The following is a 23,774-nucleotide window of genomic DNA, read 5'->3' on the forward strand; positions in this document are numbered from 1 at the left end:
CAGAACTTTTTCATCTTCCCGAACAGAAACTCTGTACCCATTAAGCAATAACTTTTCGTTCCCATCGCTGCCCCCTGCCAGCCCCAAGCCCCTGGCAACTCCCATTCTATTTTCTGTTTCTATGAATTTGACTACTCTAAGTACCTCCTATAAGTGGAAAAATACGATATTCATCCTTTGTGACTAGCTTATCCATAACTTTTTTTTTTTTTTTTTTTTTTTTTGCGGTACGCAGGCCTCTCACTGTTGTGGCCTCTCCCGTTGCGGAGCACAGGCTCAGCGGCCATGGCTCACGGGCCCAGCCGCTCCGTGGCATGTGGGATCTTCCCGGACCGGGGCGTGAACCCGTGTCCCCTGCATCGGCAAGCGGACTCTCAACCACTGTGCCACCAGGGAAGCCCCTATCCATAACTTTTTAATTGAAGGAACTATGCTTTACAGAAACAGGAAAGTCCTAGCCTTCTCCCTGACTGACTCACCACTTGTCTTGGACCAGGGTAAGCTGATCAACTTTTCGTAATATCCGAGACTATACCCAGGTCACTCAGTTGAAGTTTTAAATGTTCATAAAACTCTACACTGCTGTGTACATCCTATTTCTTGATTTCATCTTGATGAGTAATTTAAGCCATGATTTTCATATTTTACACACTTACCACTTAGAGAGTAATCTTTTAAAATTCTTAGAGGAGGAAGAAGGGTACCTGGCAGGAAAGTTAGGTGACTGTTACCTCCATGTACATCCTAAAAGCAGATAAATTGTATGAAGGCATTTGTTCTAAGTATTTGTTTCTCATCAGGCCTTAAATTATGTCCTGTGTTTTCATTGTTTTGTCTAGGTATGAAATTCTTAAAGTTAACTCAGCAAGCGTTTGTTAGCTTACTATGTACAAAGTGCATTACTTATAGTGTCTCATATAATCCTCATTAAAATTCCTCTGAGGTATGTACTTTTAATTATATCCATTTAAGCAGTGAGAAAACTGAGGCAGGAAACAGTTCTTTGCCCTAGAACACAGAGTAGTACGAGATTGTACCAGAATTTGAACATGGGCAGTTGGCTGCGAAGTCAGAATTCATTTATTTGCTTATACATTCCTTCATTCAACACATACTTAATGAGAGCCTATTATGTTTTAGACTTACTTTGGCCACGCTGTGCGGCCTGTGGGATCTTAACTCCGACCAGGGATCGAACCCACGTCCCCTGCAGTGGACGTGCAGACCACCAGGGAAGTCCCATATTATGTTCTAGACTTGATTCAAGGGATACAGCAGTAATGATAAAGTCCTGGCCCTCATGGGGTGTATGCTCTGTTAACTGTTTTCTATACAGCCATCTTGTATTCTCATTCATCATCTAATCCAAGACGCTTTGATACTGGTGCTTTTTTCAGCTTCTCTTTAAGAAGGTATCAAGGGCTTCCCTGGTGGCGCAGTGGTTGAGAGTCCGCCTGCCAATGCAGGGGACACGGGTTTCTGCCCCGGTCTGGGAGGATCCCACATGCCGCGGAGCGGCTGGGCCCGTGAGCCATGGCCCCTGAGCCTGCGCGTCTGGAACCTGTGCTCCACAACGGGAGAGGCCACAACAGTGAGAGGCCCGCGTACCGAAAAAAAAAAAGAAGGTATCAAAAGAAGGTTTGATAACTGGCAGTTTTTCCAGTCATCTGGGAGAACCCCTTTCAACAGCCAGAAATGAAGGAACCGTTGAGGACAAATACTGTTTCTCTCTTCTTGAACCATCAGGAAGCTTCTGAGACTATTATAGGGTTTGTCATCCTGCAGGTCAAGAATTAAGAATGCCTATCTAACACTATAGCTAATCCCTCCCTCCCCACCACTGCTTTAATTAAAGCCAGTTTTCTCGTAGCTTTTCTGCAAACCCGGACGAAACTTGTTCAGTATCTTAGTCATTAAGTCTTTGAATAGTTGAAGACAGTGCGAAGACACTTAACTCGCCTTTTGTTTTCAGAAGGTCCTTTTTTGTTTTTGTTTTTTGTCCAAGATGGAACTGTTAAGCACAAGAGAGAAGATTGCCTTTGGTGGGTTGGCATCCTCCTCTTTTCAGATCTGCTTTCCTTCCTCCTGATGGCTCCCCAGCCTCCCAGCCAACAAAGTGTTACAGTTAATACCCTGCTAAAGTGTTAACTCATAACTAGAGCCTCATGTCCTTCCTGTCTGTTCTCCCTGCCTGTGGACCAAGAATCCTACTAATTCTTATTAGCTGAGAACAGATAGCTGGAGATGGCTCATAAGGGCTTAATTATGACCCTGCCTGGAGAATTTGCATTTTAATGGAAAACACTTTTGCTACCCCTTCATTCAAGGGGAGGGAACAAAGATTTAACATACCACTTCTACAATGTTGAACTAACCCAAATTGTTAAGCATTTTTGTGGAACTAGTTTTCTTTGTAGAACTTCGAATTGCTCAGTGAATTATTTAGGTTTCCCCATCTTTTTAGTAAAAATCGAGTGTGATGAGTATTGAGGTCAGTGCTTTCTGACCATTGCATGCCTTACTTTGTGCTGTGTCCTGGTTCCACTGCCCTGCCAGGAGTGTCTCACTCATTCTACAAACATTCTTGGGTATATCTTACTATCAGGGCCTCTGTTGGGTAGGACAGGATTACTAGGTACTATTCTACTGCTGGTGGTCCACAGAATTCCTACTTATACTTTATATTTTTGCAGTCCTTTATCACTTACAACTTACAAAAAAAGTTCTCACTTATCTCATATAATCTTATATATGCTCATTATAACAATGCACAAGTATAAAAGAAAATCTTCCCTGTAGGCCAGTGATTAAGGTAATATTAGTCTCAGTTTTCACAGGAAGAAAATGAAGCCAAGGGAAGTTAAGGGACTTGCTCTTAATAAAAACGAGGTTCGGGCTTCCCTGGTGGCGCAGTGGTTGAGAGTCCCCCTGCCGATGCAGGGGACACGGGTTCTTGCCCCCGTCCGGGAAGATCCCACATGTCGCGGAGCGGCTGGGCCCATGAGCCATGGCCACTGAGCCTGCGCGTCCGGAGCCTGTGCTCCGCAACGGGAGAGGCCACAATAGTGAGAGGCCCCGCATACTGCAAAAAAAAAAAAAACAAAAACGAGGTTCTCTTGACTCTGGGTACAGTGTCCTTTCTTCTAAACCACAGCTACCTGTAAAGTTAGGACTTTTTCAATTCGTGTGCCTGCTTTTCTCTGATAGTTGAATGTCGATGTCACTAAGTTTCTATATTGCACTTGCCCCAATTGAATTTCATATCTTTTTTTTTTGATAGAACAGTTTTTTCCTAATTTTTCTATAGTCACTTCTAACTTAGAATCATCTACATTCAGATTTAATGGAATATTCTAAGTTTCTGCATTTGTGCATTTATTATCTTCAGGGATTTAATCTGACCTCTCAAAATAACAGTTGTGGCTCTGTGCTGATGTTTTAAACTATGGTAGCCCTGATGGAGTAAATCCAGTCTTTCCTTATAGTCTGTGCCTATTTTAGTTCCATTCTCTGTTCTTCCAGTATAAGTGGAACTTGCCCCAGACAACTGTTGACATCACAGTGAGGAAAATACAGCTAGTTTTTTCTGCCTCTCAAGGGAGAAAAGAAAATTTGGTTGGTTTGTCCCTTTAGCATAATGTATCTAAAGCACTTTAAAATATTTATTAATCTAGTTGCACAGTCTTTAGCAGACTAATCTTGTCTCTATTCCTAATGCTGTTTATCTGTTCTCACTTTTAGTGTTTTGACTTACTTCTCATTTTTTCTCTGGCTTTCTCATTTATTTTTCATATCCATAGCTTTTGGTATTTTGCCTTGCTGTCTTTGTAACTGGCAGAATCTTAAGCATGCAGGGCTAGTTTCTTGACCACCCATAGGACTTCTTTCAACTGGAGTTTTTGTCATTTGATTCTCTTTCATTTGACACTTTTTTAATAAATTTGGTGTACTGCTCCATAATTGTTTCTTGTGGCTAAGTCTCTACTCCCTGGTGTGATTTTAATTAGTAGTCCTGGAGGGCAGGGATTAACGTATCCTTTGTAAGGATCCCTCCAAGAAGAAATCCCCCCCAAAATACACAGAATGTCTTAGCGTGTGTGCAGTTATTCAGTTTTTCAGTCAATATTTATTTGAATGATTACTGTTTGCCATCCACTCTGCTAGGCATGCACAGTCAAGTGATGGATTCACTGGGCTTATGTGCTAGCAGTTGGTTCAGACAAGTTAACCAGGTAATACAAGACAGTGTAATGTGGGACTTGAGAGAATAAGGATGAGTTGGCTCTCTCTCTCTCTCTCTCTCTCTCTCTCTCTCTCTATATATATATATATATATATATACACACACACACACACACACACACACACACACGGCACTATATGTGTGTGTGTGTGTGTGTGTGTGTTTATATATAGTGTATGTACATCAAGGAGGCGCCTCATCTACTTTGAGGTTTCTGAGAATGTGGCCTTTGAGATCATCAGATACCCAAAGAATAAATAAGGGTTGGGCAGATTTAGCAAGGGTGGGGAGGGGACTGGGATAGAATTGGGACAGGATGCTCATTTGAAAGAACAGCCACCTCTAGCGCTAGAGGGTAAAAAGGTTCATTATGACTGCAGCATGGAGTTCAATGGGGAGGCTGTAGAAGTGACAGGGATATGGGGTGGGCTTATTAAGTATTTGGGCTTTATCTTAAGAACAAGGGTTTTTTTAAGTCAGGGAGCAGCATGATCAAATTTTCAGTTAGAAAGCGTCCTCTTCTCTGGCTGTGCTGTGGAGAGTGGTTTGGCAGAGAAGAGCTGTAGGGAGACAGTCTAAGAGTTCATTGAAGTAATGGGGGCGGGTAGAAATGATGGTGATCTGAACCAGGGTAGGTTAAGTTAAAGGATTCAAGAGACATTTAGCAGAGACAGTCCTTGAGAATTATTGATTACAAGGGAGGGTTATGTTAAGAGAAAAAGACACATGGTCAAGGGTGATTGGAAGTCCTTCAGTTCTCTGTTCCTTCCCATTCCTCCATCATTGATTTTAGGCAGTCATAGATTTTGAGCTATAATATCCATGGCCATAAAATAAATACATTCAGGCCCAGTAGGACACTTTAAATTTTAATATTTTCTAAAATCTCTGTAGGATGACTTTTAGATTACAGAGGGTAGTTTTATGTTAGAGATAGTCTATGTTAAAAGCTTGAATAGCATACTTAGGTATATAAAATAATTGACAATCATGGAAAAGTCATTTAATATTTCAGGGAAATGTAAAGATGTAACTCTTTTAAAAGGTTATGCTATTAAACATCTGTTCATCGATGATGTATTTATTAGGCAAGGAAGGAATGTGAACTTTTCAGTACAGAATTACCCATCCATGGCCCAGCCTTAACTGAAATAAAACTCTAGACATAAAGTATAAAGTAATGAAAACATTTGTTAGGTACGCAGATAGCTCCAAGTAGTTCCAAGGGTTGTCAAGAGCCAATTGTGGTTTCCTGGAAGAATCTGGATCAATGATCAAATGAAACAAGCTATCACTGTGGGATTTTGCTGCTTTGATGGGAAATCACCACTGGCCAGTTCACTGCTAAGTACTCTGTAGTCACCATTTCCCTCCCTCCCTTCATTTATTCTTCCCTCCCTTTGTTCCTTTATTTCCTTGTAAGTTAATCTTTTTCTTACCTAACCCCTCTTAACTTCTTGGGTTTGAGAAGTTCTCTTAAGACGTGTAAATAATATGGAACTGGTACCTTTGTTTTGGTCTTCGCTTTACCAAAATGAGCTCTGTGATTATGAATTTGTCACTTCTCAGGATCTTGGTTTCTACATCTGTAAAATGAGACAGCTCAAGTAGATTAGTGATAAGGGGACTCTCAGCTATGATCTTTTACCTGCCTTTTCTCTTTCCTGGTCCTGTATATCTAGTTGCTCCCAGGCCTTTGTTTACTTGAGGGTCCCACTGGTTTTTGAGATTTGTTATCAAAGCCACCCCCTCATACTGAGGCTTCTATGGTTTGTTCTAGTCCCCACAGTCAGAACCAAGGGACTAAGGGGTGAGTTACTGGAAAGTAGAAAGCAGTCGCAAGGGAGGAGATGCCACACAGCAGCTAAAAGTCCTATGTTTAAATCCTCAGAACTTACACAAGTCAGGAAACTGGCCCCTTCTTAACATTCCCTCTCGCCATTTTTTTTTGTTATTTTTTTAACCAGACACATGTTTGAGGTTTTGTTTTTTCTTTTTTGTGTGTGCGCATTTTTTTTCTTGGAATGGGCAAGGTGGGGTGGTAGCTGAAGAGGGGAAAGGAGAAACTACTGAACACTTTACTACAAACCATGCTGCCTCAGGACACGAAGCACAGATTTTCTTACAAAGGCTGTCATTCTCTCCCCGCTTCCAGGTCCACCATTTGCAGTTTCATTATGGCAACCCCACCTCCATGTCTATCTTCAGGTACTGCTCTGTAGCATATTTCTGACCCCTCCCTCCATTACTAATGTAAGTCCTCCTAATATCCATCTCAAGCTCATCTCCTCAGAGAATGCTGATTAACCCCACTTAGTGTTGATCACCAATAACACTTAAGCCCCCTGGACTTCATTAAGTGTTATTCTTTAAAAATACATTTAAAATAGCTTCAGATGCAAATTAGGAAAATAAGTCATAATGTATATGTTGTAGTTTATACAGTGAAATCTTCCATTACATATTTTATTTTTTTAATATCTATTTTATTTATTTATTTGGTTGTGCCAGGGCTTAGATGCGGCAGGTGGGTTTCTTAGTTGCGGCATGCATGTGGGATCTAGTTCCCTGACCAGGGATCGAACCCAGGCCCCCTGCGTTGGGATCGCGGAGTCTTAACCACTGCGCCACGAGGGAAGTCCCCCATTACATATTTTAAATATACTAGAAATAGGGTGACTTTTCACATATTGATATGTTTAGTTAGTTTCCAAGATGAAAGATCTGGAGAGGAATCCTGCAACTATAAAGTCATTTTATCGGACTTGTTTTCTTTGTTCGTTGTGATTGCCAGGACTTGCTGAAGTTGGTCCCAGCTTGGAAATTGGCATGTATACTTTTGCACAATGGTTCTTATAAGGACTATGAAAATGTGGTCATTGAAAACTTTCAGAAAATGTATTGCTCCTGCTATGATGTTAAAAATGGTAATTTTTAAAGGTTATGTCCACTCTACCTAAGTTTAATTATAAATTGGATGATTTTTAAAGCTGTCTTGCCTACTTCTTGGTGTATTTTAAATTTGAAATGGATCTTAGAACACTTGCACCCTACTAGACCAGTGGTCACTGGGTTCCTTGGTTTGCCACTAGAGCCATCTCCACTCTGGTATTAACTAAGGTGACTCATGTCGTTTGGAGGTAAGGCAAATACTTTGCACTAATTTCCCCCCATCTCTTCTCCATTACTGTCAGCTCCCTAGCCATCACTGCCCTCACTTCTCCAGAGGCAAAGATGATGTAATTGCAGCACCTTTTCCTCTTTCTAACACACAAGATTGAAAGTTGCCCTTGGCAGATACCCTTTGGGATGTTCTTTTGAACTTTTGTTTACTGGTGTACACCATGCTGATTTGCCTGCTATTTTAGGATTACTGGATTGCAGTCTTCTAAGCAACAAAGAACCAAGTCTAATTTATGTTTAGCAAAATACTGGTTGTAGTAGAAATTTGTAAGTTTGTGGAATGCAGTATATTAGGATTGAATGACTTTGAGGAATCCTTTAATGTATGCTTTTGAATAAATATTTTGCGCTTGTAGTTCTTGAAGTCCACTAGAAAGAGAACTGGGGTTGGTTGGTTGGTTGGTTTTGAACCTTGCAAGCAGTAAGAACTCTTCACCTTTCCACAAACACCGCCCCCCCCCATTGTTCTCCCTTGCTTCCAGTTGTCGTTGATCCTGATCTCCAGACACCCCGCCCAGTAACAAGTTCCTTAGTGGTTCTTAAATAGGGTGCAAATCAAGCGGCCTTCGTCCCCACCGCGGCCCACGTGGGGCTAGTTTGGGGAAGACGCAGCTGAGTAGACAATTTCGCAGGGTGACTCATTCTCAGCACCGACCATCGCTTGTAAACCCGCCAGGGAAAATATGCCAGACATTGTTATGATGAAAACAACTGGGAGGGGTCGGTGGTGAGGAGAAGAACTGAGATAAAATTTGGTCAAATCAACTGTCTCCCTGGAAGCCGGGCGGCGAGGCGGCCGGGGCGGCCGGGGTGGCCGGGGTACCTGCGAGGAGCTCGGGCGGGCGGGCGTGGCCTGCGGGCGTGGCGGCGGGGGGCGTGGAGGGGGCGGGGCCGGCCGGCGGCGCCGGCGGTTGGAAGGGGGTGGAGTTGCCCTTGGAGGCGGCACCGGCCCTGGGCCCGAGGCCCGCCGCGCCCTATCGGGCCCGAGTCGAGTGGCCCTGCGGAGCCGGCGCGCTCCCGCCTGCAGGGGGAGGGCGGACGGGGCGCGGGGACCGGCCAGGCCGCGGCAGGCGCTGTTTCTCTTTCACTTTCCTTCCTTCTGAGGCCGGCGCGCTGGCGGCGAGGAGCGGCGGTGGCGGCAGCCGCGGGGTAGGTACCCGGCTGGCTGGAGAGCGGCCGAAGGGCCGGAACTCGGCCGCCCCTGCGCTCCCCGCCCAAGTTTGCGCCGGGAGCCGGAGCGGCACCTCCAAGCACCTGCCGCGGCAGGCCCCGCCTGGAGCCGGGAGAGCTCTTCGGGGGGCGGGGACGGGGGTGGCCTGCCGGGGTCTGGGGGGCTTTGAGGTCGCGCCTTACAGTCGGGGGCGGAGAGGGCGGCGGGCGCACGGCCCTGGGAGAGGCGGCGCGTCCTCCCAGGCGCAGCCCCGGCCCGGCCCGAGCGCCGCGTCCGCCGGGCCCTGGCCCGCGCACCTGCCAGGCGGGCGGGGAGGCTTGTGCTGGGACCGCCTAGGGCAGTGCTACCGGGTCCTGCCGGAGGACGAGGAAAAGTTCACTCCTGCCCCCGCCCCGTCACTGCAAGTACTTGCTTCCTTTAACCTTCTTGGTGACAGGGCTCTATGGCTTAAGATCATAATCCCACCCCGGGTCGGGACTGTGCAAGTCCGGTTTCAGAGGACTTTGTCTGACTTTGGAGCTTCGTAGCAAACCTGTGAGAAAGGCAGGGCCGTTAATCCCAGTATATAGAGGAGGAGGCCGAGATCCAGGCACGGATAATAAGTGCCTTGCTGCAGGTCATACAGGGGCTCAGGACCAGAACCCAGACCCCCTGTCTGATAATTACGCTCTCTTTCTGTTACACCCTCGACACGATTTCCTGAGCGGATAGGATGATTACTTGCAGAACCTATTCCGTGCATATTCTCAGTGGCGATGTGTCTGTCGATGCAAGATGGAACGATACCTTTTACCTCTCCTCCGGTTGCTTTATATTTAACTTATGAGTTAATAGCTGAGTTAGAAAAGTTTTTGTTTATAGAATTAACTTGGGAAATCCACTCCTTTTTTTCATGTTGTGTCCTCTAAGAGGACACGTTTGTTGTAAGAAACCTTTAAAACTTTTTAAAGTAACCATATGGACAAGCCATGCTAGACGTTTCTGGAAAAAAAAAGTTAAAAAATTAATGACATTCAGTTTTTACAGTCTGCTAGCTATATGTATGTTGTCTCATTTAATCGTCACAACTGTAGGAGGCTGGCATTCTTGTTTTCATTTTACAGTTTAAAAAACCGTAAGACTTAGAGACGATAAGTAACATTGCCCAGGTTATACATTTACTAAATGTGACTGGTGTCTGTTTAAGATTTTGCAGTCTAATAGAGGAGATTAAGAATGAATGTAACTGTAAATAAAAATAGAAGGAAAACGTAACAGAGAAATAAGGGTTAAAAAAAACCGGGGAGATTACACTGAGGATAGCTTTGGAAAAGGGTTTGAAGAATAGGTAGGCTCTAGATAGGGGAGCAGAAGAGCTCTTTGGATGGAGGACATAGGACCTGCAGAATGGACTATGGAAAGAGCCATCCTTTCAGTTTTACTGAGCTTTGAATGATATGTTAAAGTCAGCCTGTGGAGGGTCTTATACGACAAGCTGAGAAATTTAAAGGTTTCTCTGTTACAGAGTAAAGAGGAGACACTGACATTCTTTGAGAAGAGGATCCAAATGTGATAGAATAAACTTGGTGGAACATAAGTTGGGCTGCAGGTGGAGAGGTAATATTTGAGTAGGATGGCTGTGGAAGGAATGGAAAAGGACATCCATTTGATTTGATTACCGACTAGGTGTGGAGTACAGAATGGAAATAGGGAGCATCTTGATAGGGAGGATAATGGCTTCAATTTTGAATCTTTTAGCTTGTGTTGGCAGGAACTCCTAATAGAGCAGTCAAGCAGATAGTTAAAATGCATTACTCAAGAGGTAAAGATGTCAAAACCAGCGTTAATAGCCTCAGGTGTCATTTGTATAGATGTGATAGTTGAGGCCTCAGGATTGGATGAATTTGTTATTATTCTGACTTAATCATAGCAGGTTTACAAATTAATGTTACAGTGAGGGAAATGTTCTATTCACCTGTTCACCCAGTTTGGAACATGTAATACTTGTTGCTAATACATTGGTGTTAATACAGTACGGGTAATTTGACACCTTTTTCTCTCGTCTTTTTAAAATTACTGTGGAAGAAGATATGGGAAAGCAGAACCACCAAAAGGAGTGATGACCAGTGATCTCATGAGAAGTCTGGATGTTAGTTCTCATGCCTCAGGACATCCAGTTGGGAACTCCACACCAGCTCCTGGGATCAGACTTTCATTCACTTAATACCCCTGTTTGCCTGAACTACTAGAGCCAGTCCTAGCTAACCACGAATGGCTACCCAGAGGAAACACTTGGTGAAAGATTTCAATCCTTACATCACTTGCTATATCTGTAAAGGGTATCTGATCAAGCCAACTACAGTGACGGAATGCCTCCATACCTGTAAGTGTTCTTTATTTTGTCATCTACCTATCAGAAGTTTTGGGTTACACTTCTTCTTTTAAAACTACCACATTTTGGGGTTTTTCCTCTAGATTTTAACTTTTAAAACAATGAGTATTCTAAGAATTAACTTTGAATTTATTTTCAGAATTGAATTTCTCACTGGGATACCAGTGGTATGAATTTTTTCTTGTTTCTTTTTTAAATTGTTATAGTTCACTTTTATCTGATTTTAAAATGTTCTGAAAATCATAAGCAGTTATTGGTTAAACTATAACAGTTTTTTTTTTATGTGAACTATTTCAGGTTTTCGCGTTTTAAAAATTTTATTGAAAGAATTAATATGCTCAGAGATTTTTTAGGATATGCTTACTTTAATTCATTGTGGGTTTTTTACAATCACTTTTTTGAGGTATGGTTGACATAAAAAAGCTGTACGTGTTTAATGTGTTTAACTTGATGAGTTTAGAGATAAGTATATACACACGAAACCATCACCCACATCAATGCCATAAACCTTATCCATCACCTCCAAAAGTTTTCTCTCACCCTCGTTTATTATTATTGTGATAAGAATACACTGTAAAATCTACCCTCCTAGCAAATTTTTAAGTGTACAACACAGTATTGTTAACCGTGGGCACTATGCTGTACAGTAGATCTCTAGGATTTATTCATCTTGTATAACTGAAACTGTACCCTTTGACCAATAACCAACAGCCTCAGCATCCCCTGGGAACTTGTTACAAATGCAGATTATCAGGCCTCCCCCCAGAATTACAGAAGCGCTCTGGGAGTAGGCCCAGACATCTGTGTTTAACAATCCCTCCAGGTGATTCTGAAGCACGCACAAGTTTGAGAATCACTGTTCTAATGAATGATCATATCTGTGGAACTCCTGACAAGTTTCTTTTTCACCTGTACTATCAGTAGAGAGACATTTTTATAGCCACTTAGGCCAGTATTTCACCTATTTTTTGTGCTTTTGCCAGTATGAATTTATTTTCCTATTTCAATGAAGGTAATTCCAGTAAGTTCTAGTTTAATGCCTGTTATGTGCACCAAAGTAGATACTTTATATACTTGATTTCATTTTAGCTTTAAACAGTAACCTTGAAGCAGTTTGGAGGGGATGTGGGGAGACAGAGAGAGTATAGAGATTATCTTCACTTGTGGGTGTGGGAGCTTAAGAGCTAAGTCACTTACCCAGTCCCGCAGCTTATGAGTAGTAGACCTGTATTCAGCTCCAAAGCCCATGCTCTTTCTAAGATAACCTGGGACATTTTTTTAATCCCCCCTTAAGCTATTCTCCCTCTGCTTAACTTACATACTGTTATACCGGTAGTTTTAAACAGGGTTGCAAAAAAAGAATCACCCGTTAGTTGTTAAAATGGCAGATTTTATAAATATTTTACCACAAAAAAAAAGTCACCTAGGATGCTGTTTAAACGTAAACTTTTTCACACCTCCACCTGGAGAGATTGGTGGGTGTTGTGATGAGGTCTGGACATGTGTATTTTGGCAAACCTCTCCAAGTGATGTTGATGTATACTTTTTGGAGGTATTACTGGGCCCATGCTGTTCAATTACCAGTTAACTATGAACTGTCTTGAAATGCTCACTTACTGTTGCACTGTATCATTATCTTAACTTGAACAGTTATCAGTTAAACATCATCAAACAGGTATTTATTGAATGCCTACCATGTGCCAGGCACCATTCTAGGCACAGAGAATAGCAGCAGTGAACAAGGTAGTCAAAAATCTCTGCTCTCAAGAAAGGGGAAAACCAATAATAAACATACGCCACGTTAGATTGTGTTAAATGCTATGAAGAACAAAGAAGGATTGTAGATAGGAGAGTTGGGGTCATTTTATATAGTGTGTCGGGGTTGGCCTCTTTGATATGATGACATTTGGACAGAAACCTGAAGGGATTGAACTCTGGATATATGGGAAGAGCATTCCGGGCAGAGGGAAAAGCAAGTACACGGCCTTGAGGTGGGAATGCCCTTGGCAAGTTTAAGGAACAGCTAATCAGTGAGAAGGCTATTGCTGCAGGTCAGCTGAAAGATTATGGGGCCTTCAGCCAGGGTAATGAGGTGTGAGATGGAGGCAGGGAAGAGTGATTGACTGTGGATGTATTTTGGAGGCAGAACCAGTAGGATGTGGCTACTCTAGAGTGGGGACTTTGTCTTATACTTTCCTGTTTCCCACTACACGAAGCATGGCACCTGGACATGGTCCACAGTCTGTTTTGTTTTGCTTCTTCTGACATTAGTGCATTGTTTTTATAATTGGATTTGTCCAGCAAAACCTGCCAGTTCTGTTTGGCAGATGAGAAGAAAGCACAAATTCTCCAGTTTTTATCTATATAATACAGATTTTATATCTGTTCTTCTGAAAGAAAATTTTCTTTGGGACATAATGAAATCCCAGTTTAAATGTTACTTTTTTTAATATAAATTTATTTTATTTATTTACTTATTTTGGCTACGTTGGGTCTTTGTTGCTGCGTGCGGGCTTTCTCTAGATGCGGCAGGCGGGGGCTACTGTTCATTGTGGTGCGCGGGCTTCTCATTGCAGTGGCTTCTCATGTTGCGGAGCATGGGCTCTAGGCACGTGGGCTTCAGTAGTTGTGGCACACAGGCTCGGTAGTTGTGGCTCGCAGACTCCAGAGTGCAGGCTCAGTAGTTGGTGGCGCACGGGCTTAGTTGCTCCACGGCATGTGGGATCTTCCCGGACCAGGGCTTGAACACGTGTCCCCTGCATTGGCAGGTGGATTCTCAACCACTGCGCCACCACGGAATTTCCTAAATGTTACTTTTCTGAAGGAAAAACAAAAGATTCTAGAAGTATAAACAATAAGTTTATAAGCAAGGGTTATGTTTATGTTTGCAACAGCAATTTAATTAAGGTCTAAAGGGATAGGTGACCGTTTAATAGCTCTTATCATTCTGGCCTGAAAAGTCCCTTGGCAGTCAGCAAGCCCCTTTACTGAGAGAGAATGAACATGGCAGAATTGTGATTAAAAGACACAAATATGGCCTCTTTCATCCACAGAGAACACAGAACAGTAGAGTAAATGATGGTGGAGTCAGGCACTCAACCCAGTGTCTTAGGAGACCTGAGGATTCTGTAGTGCTAAGCTTTATGCACTTTCTGGTCCTTGGATTTCTATATATTTCTTGGTTCATATTCATACTGGGGCTTATAGGCAAAAACTATCCCACTTGCAAAATATCCCCCTATTTGTATTGATAAAATAAATAGTACTGTAAAGCATGTTCCTTAATCATTGGTTGGCTCTTTGATGTTACCTGGTTTTCTTAGGTATAAGGTGGGACAGATATATGTGATACAATGATTTGGGATCAGTATAGATCCCAAATAGAGAATATGGCCCAATAGAGAAGATGGCCAAATGGGACAGGAGGAAAGTGAGAAGTGTTAAGTGACAATGAGGTACCCCCAGATAGTTTCCATCTTGACTTTGGCATATAAAAATATCTTATTAAAATAACTTTGTACCTAAACTATAATTTTATGATACTATAAGTAAAGAATGGGTAGGGCTTCCCTGGTGGCGCAGTGGTTGAGAGTCCGCCTACCGATGCAGGGGATGCGGGTTCGTGCCCCAGTTCGGGAAGATCCCACATGCTGCAGAGCGGTTGGGCCCGTGGGCCATGGTCGCTGGGCCTATGCATCAGGAGCCTGTGCTCCGCAACGGGAGAGGCCACAACAGTGAGAGGCCCACGTACTGCAAAAAAAAAAAAAAAAAAAAGAATGGGTAAACAATAGTTCTTATTATGGAAACTCATAATAAAAGAGAAAGATTTTGTTCTTACTATTCGAGTTTGAGATGTGTAAATGGAGCTTTATTATTGGTGAGCAAAAGCAGATTTTAGGACCAGTCCCTTCAGAACTCTGGTTCTGTTCTGAAGGAATAGTAATCAAGTTAGGGAATGTATAAAATATCAATAAATTTGGATGCTGGTAAGTGTGATGAAAATGAGGAAACAGAATGATGTAATAGCAGATATATGTCAGGATGTTGCAGCAGAATGAATGCCAGAGAAGGAACCAAAAAGAGTGTTTTCTGAAATTCCTAAAGCCATGGGCCCAAAGCCTTCTCAGGCAGGGACATACATGCTTGGGCCTGGCTGCAGTGGAGGTGCTTTGGGGCAGGAGGTGTAGGGATCATGAGTGGCTCTCCCTGCTTTGATATGGATAAACGGAGCTACTTTACTCTTTCAGATTACTCTGCACCTGCATCTCGACTCTTTCTCTCTCCTCAAATCAGTTTGTTGATCCCTGTTTTCCCATTAAGAAATTCGGGAGCTAACACTGCCTGGCTTCCCTGTGGATGTAGAAACAAGGGCCAAAATGACAGCAGACTGTCTGACTGCAGCAGTCCTTGGTGTTCTTAGCACTCAGCTCTCTGGAAGACAGAGAAAGGGGCAAGGCAGTCAGAAGGAAGAGGGGGCAGAGACGGCAGCGCAGAATGTCCCACGCTTCTGACGAGGAGTCGCCAAAAGAAAGGGCTTATAAAAGCCCCATCTTTAAGTAGGCTCATACCTCAACTACTAATACCAGCTCCCTTCAGCAGACCAAGGACGTTTGATAAAAAGATAATAAAACTTTAAAATGAGGTAAAAATTTAAAATACAGATGAGTTTTCCCTTTAAATGATCACTTAATGCTAGATGAACTAAATCCACATGTCTATGAGGTAATTTTAACAACCTAACAAAGTGTGGTTTGTTAAGTTACATGTGGTTACATGTCTATGAGGTAATTTTTACAACCTAACAAACCTAAGGGAATAAATTTGTTCACACAAATAATTATTGAATTCTCTAAAATAAAGAATTAGATGTCAGGCACTTTGCTAGCCCGTGGAGTAGCGTGGTAAATAAGATAAATTTGGAACTTAAACTCTGCTAAGCAAAACTCATAAGCCAAGAAGAAATTTCTACAGGTGTATTTGGATCTATTTTTTTCTTTTCTATATGAACTCACCTCCTCTGAGACTTCAACTGCCTATGCTGATGTCTCCCAAATCTTTATTCTAAGCCTCAGAATCCCACTGGATGTCCACTTAGATGTCCTTGAAGCCTCCTGGAACTTAACATTACCTAAAAGTGAATGAATGGGATGCCAACATTCAGTTGTCCGAGCAAGAAATATGCTCCATGCTGGACTCTCTTTACCCTAACAAAGCAGGGGCAGAGTTCTATCTAGTCTCTCTCTGTAATCTCTCTTGAATCTGTCCCTTCACTCTCATCCCCTGTGACCTTTCTCGCTCAGGCCCTCATTCCTTCTCACCAAAGTCCCTGCAGCCCACTTCTAAGCTGTGTCAGTGGTGATCATTTACAAGGGCTTACTGTCTTCATCGCTCAAGCTTCAGCCAACCCAAAATTTCCTAAAGGTACTCTACTGCCCTCAGGATAAATTAAAGCTACGCAGCTGTGACTGATTTCTGCCCTCTCCCTCCCCCCACCACCTGACACACACTGCACACACATGGTTCAGCTGCTTGCTCTGCTTGGAACGTCTCCTGTATGCCTGGCTAGCAGCCGCCCATCCTTTAAAGCTCATCTACTCCAACATATGCCACCTGTCTACTCCCATAGGCCGATTTAGCTTAAGTGTATCCTTAGTACCTGGTACTTGAGTGTTCAGTAAAAGCTTAAATGAATAAATAAATGGTCAATCAGTTGATTAGTTTATTGTGTGTTTTTCCTTTCCAAGATTCAAATGCAGTGAAAGGTACCTTGAAAGGCATGTAGATAGTGTGGGTTAGGAACTACGGATTTTGAAAACCTGTCTTCTGAAATATAGGTGGGAGCTTTGTGGGTCATGGGTAGGGAGAGGGAGAGACGCAGGATTGGGGAGCAGAGATCGGTGGTTCTAAATTAAGGGATGCTCTATCTCTTGCACCAGGGTCCTGAGGAATTTTTGAGGTTGCTTAGAGTGTATTTGCTGGTGGTTGTATAGGTTGTTGACTTAAAATGAAAGACTTTTCACTTAAACTAAGAACAAAGGAGCTTTGTTCCAGCAGCTAAAATGTGCAGAACACAGTGCATTGGTTCTTAACTCTTTTGTGGCTAGAGGCCTCTTTAAGAGTCTGATGATTCTTTCCTCAGAAAAAAGGGAAGGTTATAGACGTGGAATTCTGTGGTACAGGAAAAGAAAGCTTTCTTCTTTCTGCCTTTTTAGAAATTATGGTGGTAGTCCCTTAACTAAGATGAATTCTTTGGAAAAACATTGTTGTATTTAGTTTTCAATTTATGTAAAGAAGAAGGGTTAATTGATAATTAAATATAATTGATGTGACAGTTAAGGGACTTGGAATTTTATGTAGTACTGTGTAAGAATGAAGGAATAATTTAATCATAAGATGGTAAAATTTTAAGTTCTACCATCATTTATTGTTTTTTGAACAAGTATCATAAATATAAAAGTATTTAATTAAGGTACAGAGCACTCTTGATATGTTGATACTCAGTGTTTAAAAATCTTATGCCACATATACTTGCTGTTCAAAGTGCAGTCTCCACACCAGCAGCATCATCACCTGGGAGCTTGTTAGAAGTGCACATTCTCAGGCCTTACCACAGACCTACTGAGTCCGGACATGTGGGGAGAGGGCCGGAAATTTGCGTAATAGCAAGCCCTTCAGGTGATTTTGTGATTCACTAAAGTCTGAGAAGCATGCTCTGGACCAGACATTAATAACCAGCACCTCTAGAAGTAGGCAGTTTGTACTTTTAATCATACAGTAATTGAAGTAAATGCTAATAAAATTAGATAGTGGCTGTTATTATTGAATGTTATATTGGGGGTCATGGGCTTATACATGCATTGCCTTATTTAATCTTCCCAAAACCTTATAGTTAGGTGGTGTTATTAAGTCAGTCAGCAAATGTTTATTAGCACCTACCTTGTGCCAGTCATTACTCTAGGCAGTGGGAAGACAGCAATAAACAATACAGATACAGTCTGTCCTCCTAAATTTATGTTTCAATAGAACAGACAGACAAAAAGCAAGTGAATGATGTAATTTTAGATTCTATGTATAACACAGGCTATGAAGAAAAATAAGACAGAATAAGGTCTTGCTTGGAAGTTACCATCTGAGCAGAGAGCGTAAATAATAGGAAGGAGCAAGCTATGAAAAGTTTGAGGGAAGAGTATTTCAGATTGGCATGCTAGTGTTTTCACAGAGACAAAACTCAGAAAGGTTAAGTAACACAGCTAACAAGTGCTAGAGCTAGGTTCCTATTCCTGTCTGACTCAGGTACCTCTTCATAATAAATTGGGATATTTGCTAATTTTATTTTTCTTCTTCTGCTAGTCTACATTTTCTAAAATTTCTTTAAGCAGCATGTGAATTTTCAAAATATATATAGTAAGCCTCTTCTGTGTTTTCATGACTGTATACCTGTCATTATGTACCCAATCAGGATCTGAATTTATTAATAATTCTGAGTGATAGCCATTATAATGAAGAAGAGATATAAATGACTTTCCAAGAATGTATTCTTTATTAAAATTTGATTTTTAGAGTCAAGACTTGTTTTAGAGTAATAATCAAAGGCCTAAATAGGAACTGTACTTAAACCTAAACAGAAACCGTACTGGAAACCGTACTTTCAGTAGGTGCAACTACAATGTTCTCAGGGTTGTGGTAGAAATGAGAGTCACTGGTATAACTGATGTTACATATTTCAACAATATTTTGGCAGAAACTAGTTCATTCATGAAAATGATTATAGTGTTCATTTTGATGATTCTTTTTAAATAGGAAAGAATAATTATAGGCCTTAAACAATCTTGGTGTCATCTATTATTGGTAATAATGTTAAGAAGAATTATATCAGATATATGGTTCTTTAGCTTTTGAAACTATGCATTAGGTAGTAAAGAATGTTTGAAAAGCTGAGCAAAGATTCATAGTGGACACTGAAAGACAAAACTAGGGATAACAATAAGTTGTCTTCTGTATTGGTTTCTGAGAATAAATTATATCTAGGTCAGGATGAGTTGGAACTAATACCAGTGATGGATTGAGAGAAAAATACGTAACCTAAAAACCAAATGTATTCAGAGTTAGAAATTGTGGTCGGTGTACAGGTATGTTTAAGAGTCTAGCACAAAGGTTGAGTGTAAACATTATGAACAAGTAGAGTCCAACCAGTGTAGAGGAGGCAAAAGATAATTTCTGTTTGGGTACTTTGAAGATCTATCATATCTACTGGTGTTGTATAACATACTGGGTTTTGCCAGACTTGTGTGTATATATATATCAGAAATTCAGAAACCAGTGAACAAAGCTATATTCTCTCAGAATGCTCAACTGCTGACATTACTCGGTTAACAGAAAATGATCATTTTATTTTAGAAAATTATGTAGCTTATATTGAATTAACTCATTTTAATTGTCAAGAAAATTACTAGTGAATTCAGAATCTCTTCCCTTGCCTTAGTTGAGAATCTAGGCTGATTTCTGACTTGACTTCAGTAGTACACCTGTAAGTCCTAAAATCGTGGCTCCCTCTTCTATTCCTAACCCTTGTGTCCTCATTTATTCCACAAATATTTACTGAGCACCTCCTCCTCCAGGTACTATTCTGGGCACCTGGGACACATCAGGCAACATAGTAGGCGGTAAGTCAAGAGTGTATAAATGACGGTACGCTCTGGTGATAAATGCTACAGAAAAAGGGAAGGTCAGGCTGGGTACAGGGAATTGGGCAGTCAGTGAGAGGGTATGACCACTTAAAGTAAGCCTGTGCTCAGGGTAGGCACCATTAGGAAGGTGGCAGTTGAACAGATTTAAGAAGGTAAAGGAGTTGGCTGATCAGATACCTGATCCCAACCAGTTGGGAGTTGGACATATCAGTCTGGAGATGATCAGCATTTAGATCATATTTAATCAGTGAGAGCGCTAAGGGAGTGAGCATAGATGGAGAAGGGGTGATGGCCAAGGCTGAGCCCTGGGCGCTGAGGGGGAGGAGGCAGTGAGGTAGGAGGAAACAGAGTAGGTCCTGGGAGGCAAAGCAAACACATAGTGTCTAGGAGGAGGGACTGGCCGAGTCAGTTGTGTTTATAAGATGGGACTGAAAGGCCCAGGCTGAGCAGCGCAGGCACCGTGGATAGTCTCGCTGAGCACTTTCAGTGGAGTGGTAAGGAGTGGAAGTCTGGGTGGGTGTGAGAGGATGGAAATGTTTTAATTTCATTGTTTTGCTAATTGTACAATGATTATGTAAGTCTTTCACCTTAATGAAGGTAAAGAAGGTGAAAAAAGAATGGGAAGAGAGGTATTAGAGAGAGTATAGGTAGCTCTGAAATGGAGTGATAGCTGACAAGGGAAGTAGGGTCAACAGAAGTTTGATTCTTTTTTTTAAAGATAGGGAAATAATATGTTTGAATGTTGATGGGAATCTTCAGCAGATAGCAGAATACTGACACAGGCGAGAGAGAGAAGCAATGGAGCAATGTTCTCGGGTCGTTGGAAGGGGGTCTAGTGAACAGAGCAGAGATTGACACGTGAAAGTTCTAGAAACAGGCAAGACCACAAAGTTTAGATGTTAGTGAGTGAGTAGGTATGGTGATATAAATTCTGTTTCCTTTTTTTTTCTTCTTTCCTTTTGTTTTCAGTAGAACAGGAAGTGAGGTCATCAGTGGAGAGTGGAGATGGGGGAGGATAAGTGAGGGCTTGAGGAGAGAGGAGAGAAGGTATGAAGTATTGGTGAAGAGCATATGGAATTAGGGCATTGAGGGTGACTGCCTGGCAGATGAAGGACCCATTTTTGAGGGTCATGGTCATGAATTTAAGGTGAGAGACCAATCAGCACGATGCATGTTTTTCTCCCACAATGTTCAGCTGTAATCTTGCAGCGCAGAGGGAGCAGAGAGTTGGATTTAGCCAGGGTTAATAGTTTAACTGAGGAAGCATGACAAAAGAAGAGAAGGGAAGACTACTTGAAGTAGAGCAAAGCTATTTAGAGTCTGTGTGAGGAAGTGATTATTCTGACTGGTCGTGGAATTTATGTTGATAAGGAGGGGAATGAGATCATTATTGCACTCACTGACCTACTAGAGTCTGCCCTCACCCTGGAGTCCCACTTGACTCCATAAGCCTGTCTGTGGAAGGCCCTCCTGGACTTCGTGGTCTCCTGACCTGCTTGGTCTCAGATTCCCCTAGTGTGCTGAAGCCCCAAGACTGTGTCCTGACCCTGTCCAGCAGGCTCTGCCTTGCTGCCTGTCCCTCTGTCCTGGCAAAAACAAGAATAAAGCATTCTCCTCAGTAGAAAGTAATGCTATCCTTAGTGTTCTCCATGAAATTGCAACTCATGTACGCCTTTGAAAGAACTGTGCCACGTATAACGTAAGATGTTCATTAATTCCTTATATGAGTAAAACCAGGAGGTACTGTCTCATGGAAGCAAATTACAGCTATTCTGGAAAACTTTAGAAGTAATGTCAGTTTCACATGTAAATATGTATCAAAAGCAGCAAACTGATGCCTCTTCTCTTTGCAGATGACCACAGTTTATTTATAAATTGTTAGTAGATAACAGGCAAATTTTTCAAAGGTGAACTGTATCAAATGAGTGTTATTAAGAAGGGCACATAAAGATAGTGATGTGCTTAAGGAAGGAGGAAAAAATATGCTTCTAGGTTGACAGATAAAACCAACACACTCGGGTGATTTTAACGAAGTCAGCCTTTGATCACTTTTAATAAACAGCATTACTAATGAGTGACATGACCAAGGACATGAGAGAAAAGACTGTTATTGTTTTATTATCAGTGATAGCAGAATTGGTGCTCAAGAAGAGAAATCTCCGTAGATCACCGCGTCATTAAAAGCTGGGCAGTTAGCTTTCTATGAGAGATGTGGGCGGACCATACATCCAAGATAGCAACAACAGATGGGCTTTGTACCTGTTGTGAAGAACCCGCTCCCCTCAAGAACTTGAAAATAAAAAAATAGGATAGCCTTTTAATAGTTAAACTGTGGAATCCATATAAAATGGTGCTTCAGAGCAGGTATATGCAAAGTGATCCGGAAGAGACACAACAGGGTTTCTCCTAGACCAGTGGGACTGTGCTAGAATTGTATTAAACATGTAAAGTTGAGGAAGGACTGTATAATGTGAAAGTGTTGGTCAATCTTGGACCCTCAACCCCAGAAAAAGAAGTATCATACATGCAAAGATAGGCAGTTCCCATTCAGGTGAAGCAGTGTGCCATAAATATCATACTTGAGTTGCAAGACTATCTCTAGGGTGAACATGGCTGCAGAGGGTTAATACCAGTACATGATAGATATTTCAGGTTCCATTAGCAAGGTCATCTGTTATTTAAGATAGATGCGTCAAACTAATCGTGGTCTGATGCCATTCAGTATTTGGTTACTGATTTTGATGCATATGATTTTATGCTCATCCAGCGATCCAACTTACAGTGATAGCTCATATTTATTAAATATAAGTTACCACTTGTTTACACATTTTACATATATTATCTCATTTAGTCCTCCTAAGAACCCTGTGAGGTAGATACCCTTGTTATCTCCCTGTACAGAGAAGCGCACAAAGTAATTTGCCGAATGGCAGAACCTGGGATTCAGATCCAGCTGTCTGCCTCAAGATTATCTTTTATCTAGAACAACTGTGCCATACTGCCTGGGCTTCTCATGTAAGTCTGCATTATATAGAGAGAACACATTAATCGCATATTCTTTTGATTATGTTTTGTCCTGTGTCAGTGATTCCCTAATGGTGAATGAGAAAGTGGCTTCCGGTTAGGATTTGGCAGAGGGCCAAATCCTGGAATGGGGCAGCCTCACTGAGGCACTAGCCAGTAAGGATTTTGTGGCTGGGTTTTCCCAGTTGTCTTCTGGCTGCTTCAGTGAGAGCTTTGCACAGTTAGAGTCCTGGTGCTAATCTCCCAGAGATTTTGATTTAATTGGTCTGGGATGGGGACCATGAATCCGTTCTTTTAAAAAATCTCATGGTGATTGTGGTGCCCATCTCAATTTGAAAACCACTGCTTAGATGACACATGACTCTTTCCCTGCTAATCTGTATAACAACCTAGTTCAAACCTAAGACATGGTAAAAGAACAATTTCATTTAGTAAGCTTTGGCAGAAGTTTAATGATGGTTGTGATGAGGCTAAATATAAAGATCAGTTAAAAATATGAAATCCTGGTGACTCGGGACCAATGGTATTGATTTTAAGATGTGTTGCATAGTGGTTTGGATTTTAGGCCTTGAGCTGCACATCCAGCCTGGGGTTGGGTGCCATGTCTGCCTACACAGCTGGGCAGATGTGGGCAGCCTGCTCAGGCTCTCCGGTATCGCATTCCTTCCTTTGCTGATAGCAGTCCATACAGTAAGCCGTACAAAGCCCTGAGCCTGATATTTGGTTAATGCTCAATGAATGTTGGCACTTGTTACCATTTAAGTGTTTTTGCAACTGGGGATATCTTTGGTGAGCCTAACTCCCTTTCTGACCAGGTGTTTCTGCTGGCTCCAGCATCTCTCTGTAGAGTGGCTGGTGAGGATGAAGTCTCTCCTTGGTCTCCACACACAGTCTTAACCGCAGACTGGGACCTTTTTAAACATCATTCTTGGACCAGTTAACCAGTACAGCAGTTGAGCAGTTAGCTTAGTGTTAAATCTTTAAGATATTTTTAAAATGTGTTTTTCAGCTCGTATAAACCAAATTATAAACTAAGAATCAAAGGTCAGTTTTGTAGTGATTTTTTTTTTAAGCGTCTAAGGGAAAGCAAATTCT

General features: G+C 41.9%; 1 protein-coding gene across 8 annotated transcripts in view; it reads left to right on the forward strand.

The window, feature by feature from the left end:
• PCGF5 (polycomb group ring finger 5) overlaps positions 1–23,774 on the forward strand; it is a 116,939-nt gene that overhangs the window by 42,870 nt on the left and 50,295 nt on the right. For 4 of the 8 annotated variants that reach the window (XR_004346131.1, XM_032607758.1, XM_032607764.1 and 1 more), the window contains exons 1-2: positions 8,343–8,575; positions 10,665–10,959. Coding sequence is in view for 7 of the 8 variants with exons in the window: in XM_032607758.1 (XP_032463649.1) it covers positions 10,848–10,959 (112 nt within the window). In the remaining variant the exon portion in view is untranslated. Of the gene's footprint in view, positions 1–8,342; positions 8,576–9,820; positions 10,194–10,664; positions 10,960–23,774 lie in introns of those variants that run through there. The other 4 variants (XM_032607759.1, XM_032607765.1, XM_032607763.1 and 1 more) reach the window with 2 other exon arrangements.

This window comes from Phocoena sinus, chromosome 16, assembly GCF_008692025.1.
Source record: "Phocoena sinus isolate mPhoSin1 chromosome 16, mPhoSin1.pri, whole genome shotgun sequence".
NCBI lineage: Eukaryota > Metazoa > Chordata > Mammalia > Artiodactyla > Phocoenidae > Phocoena > Phocoena sinus.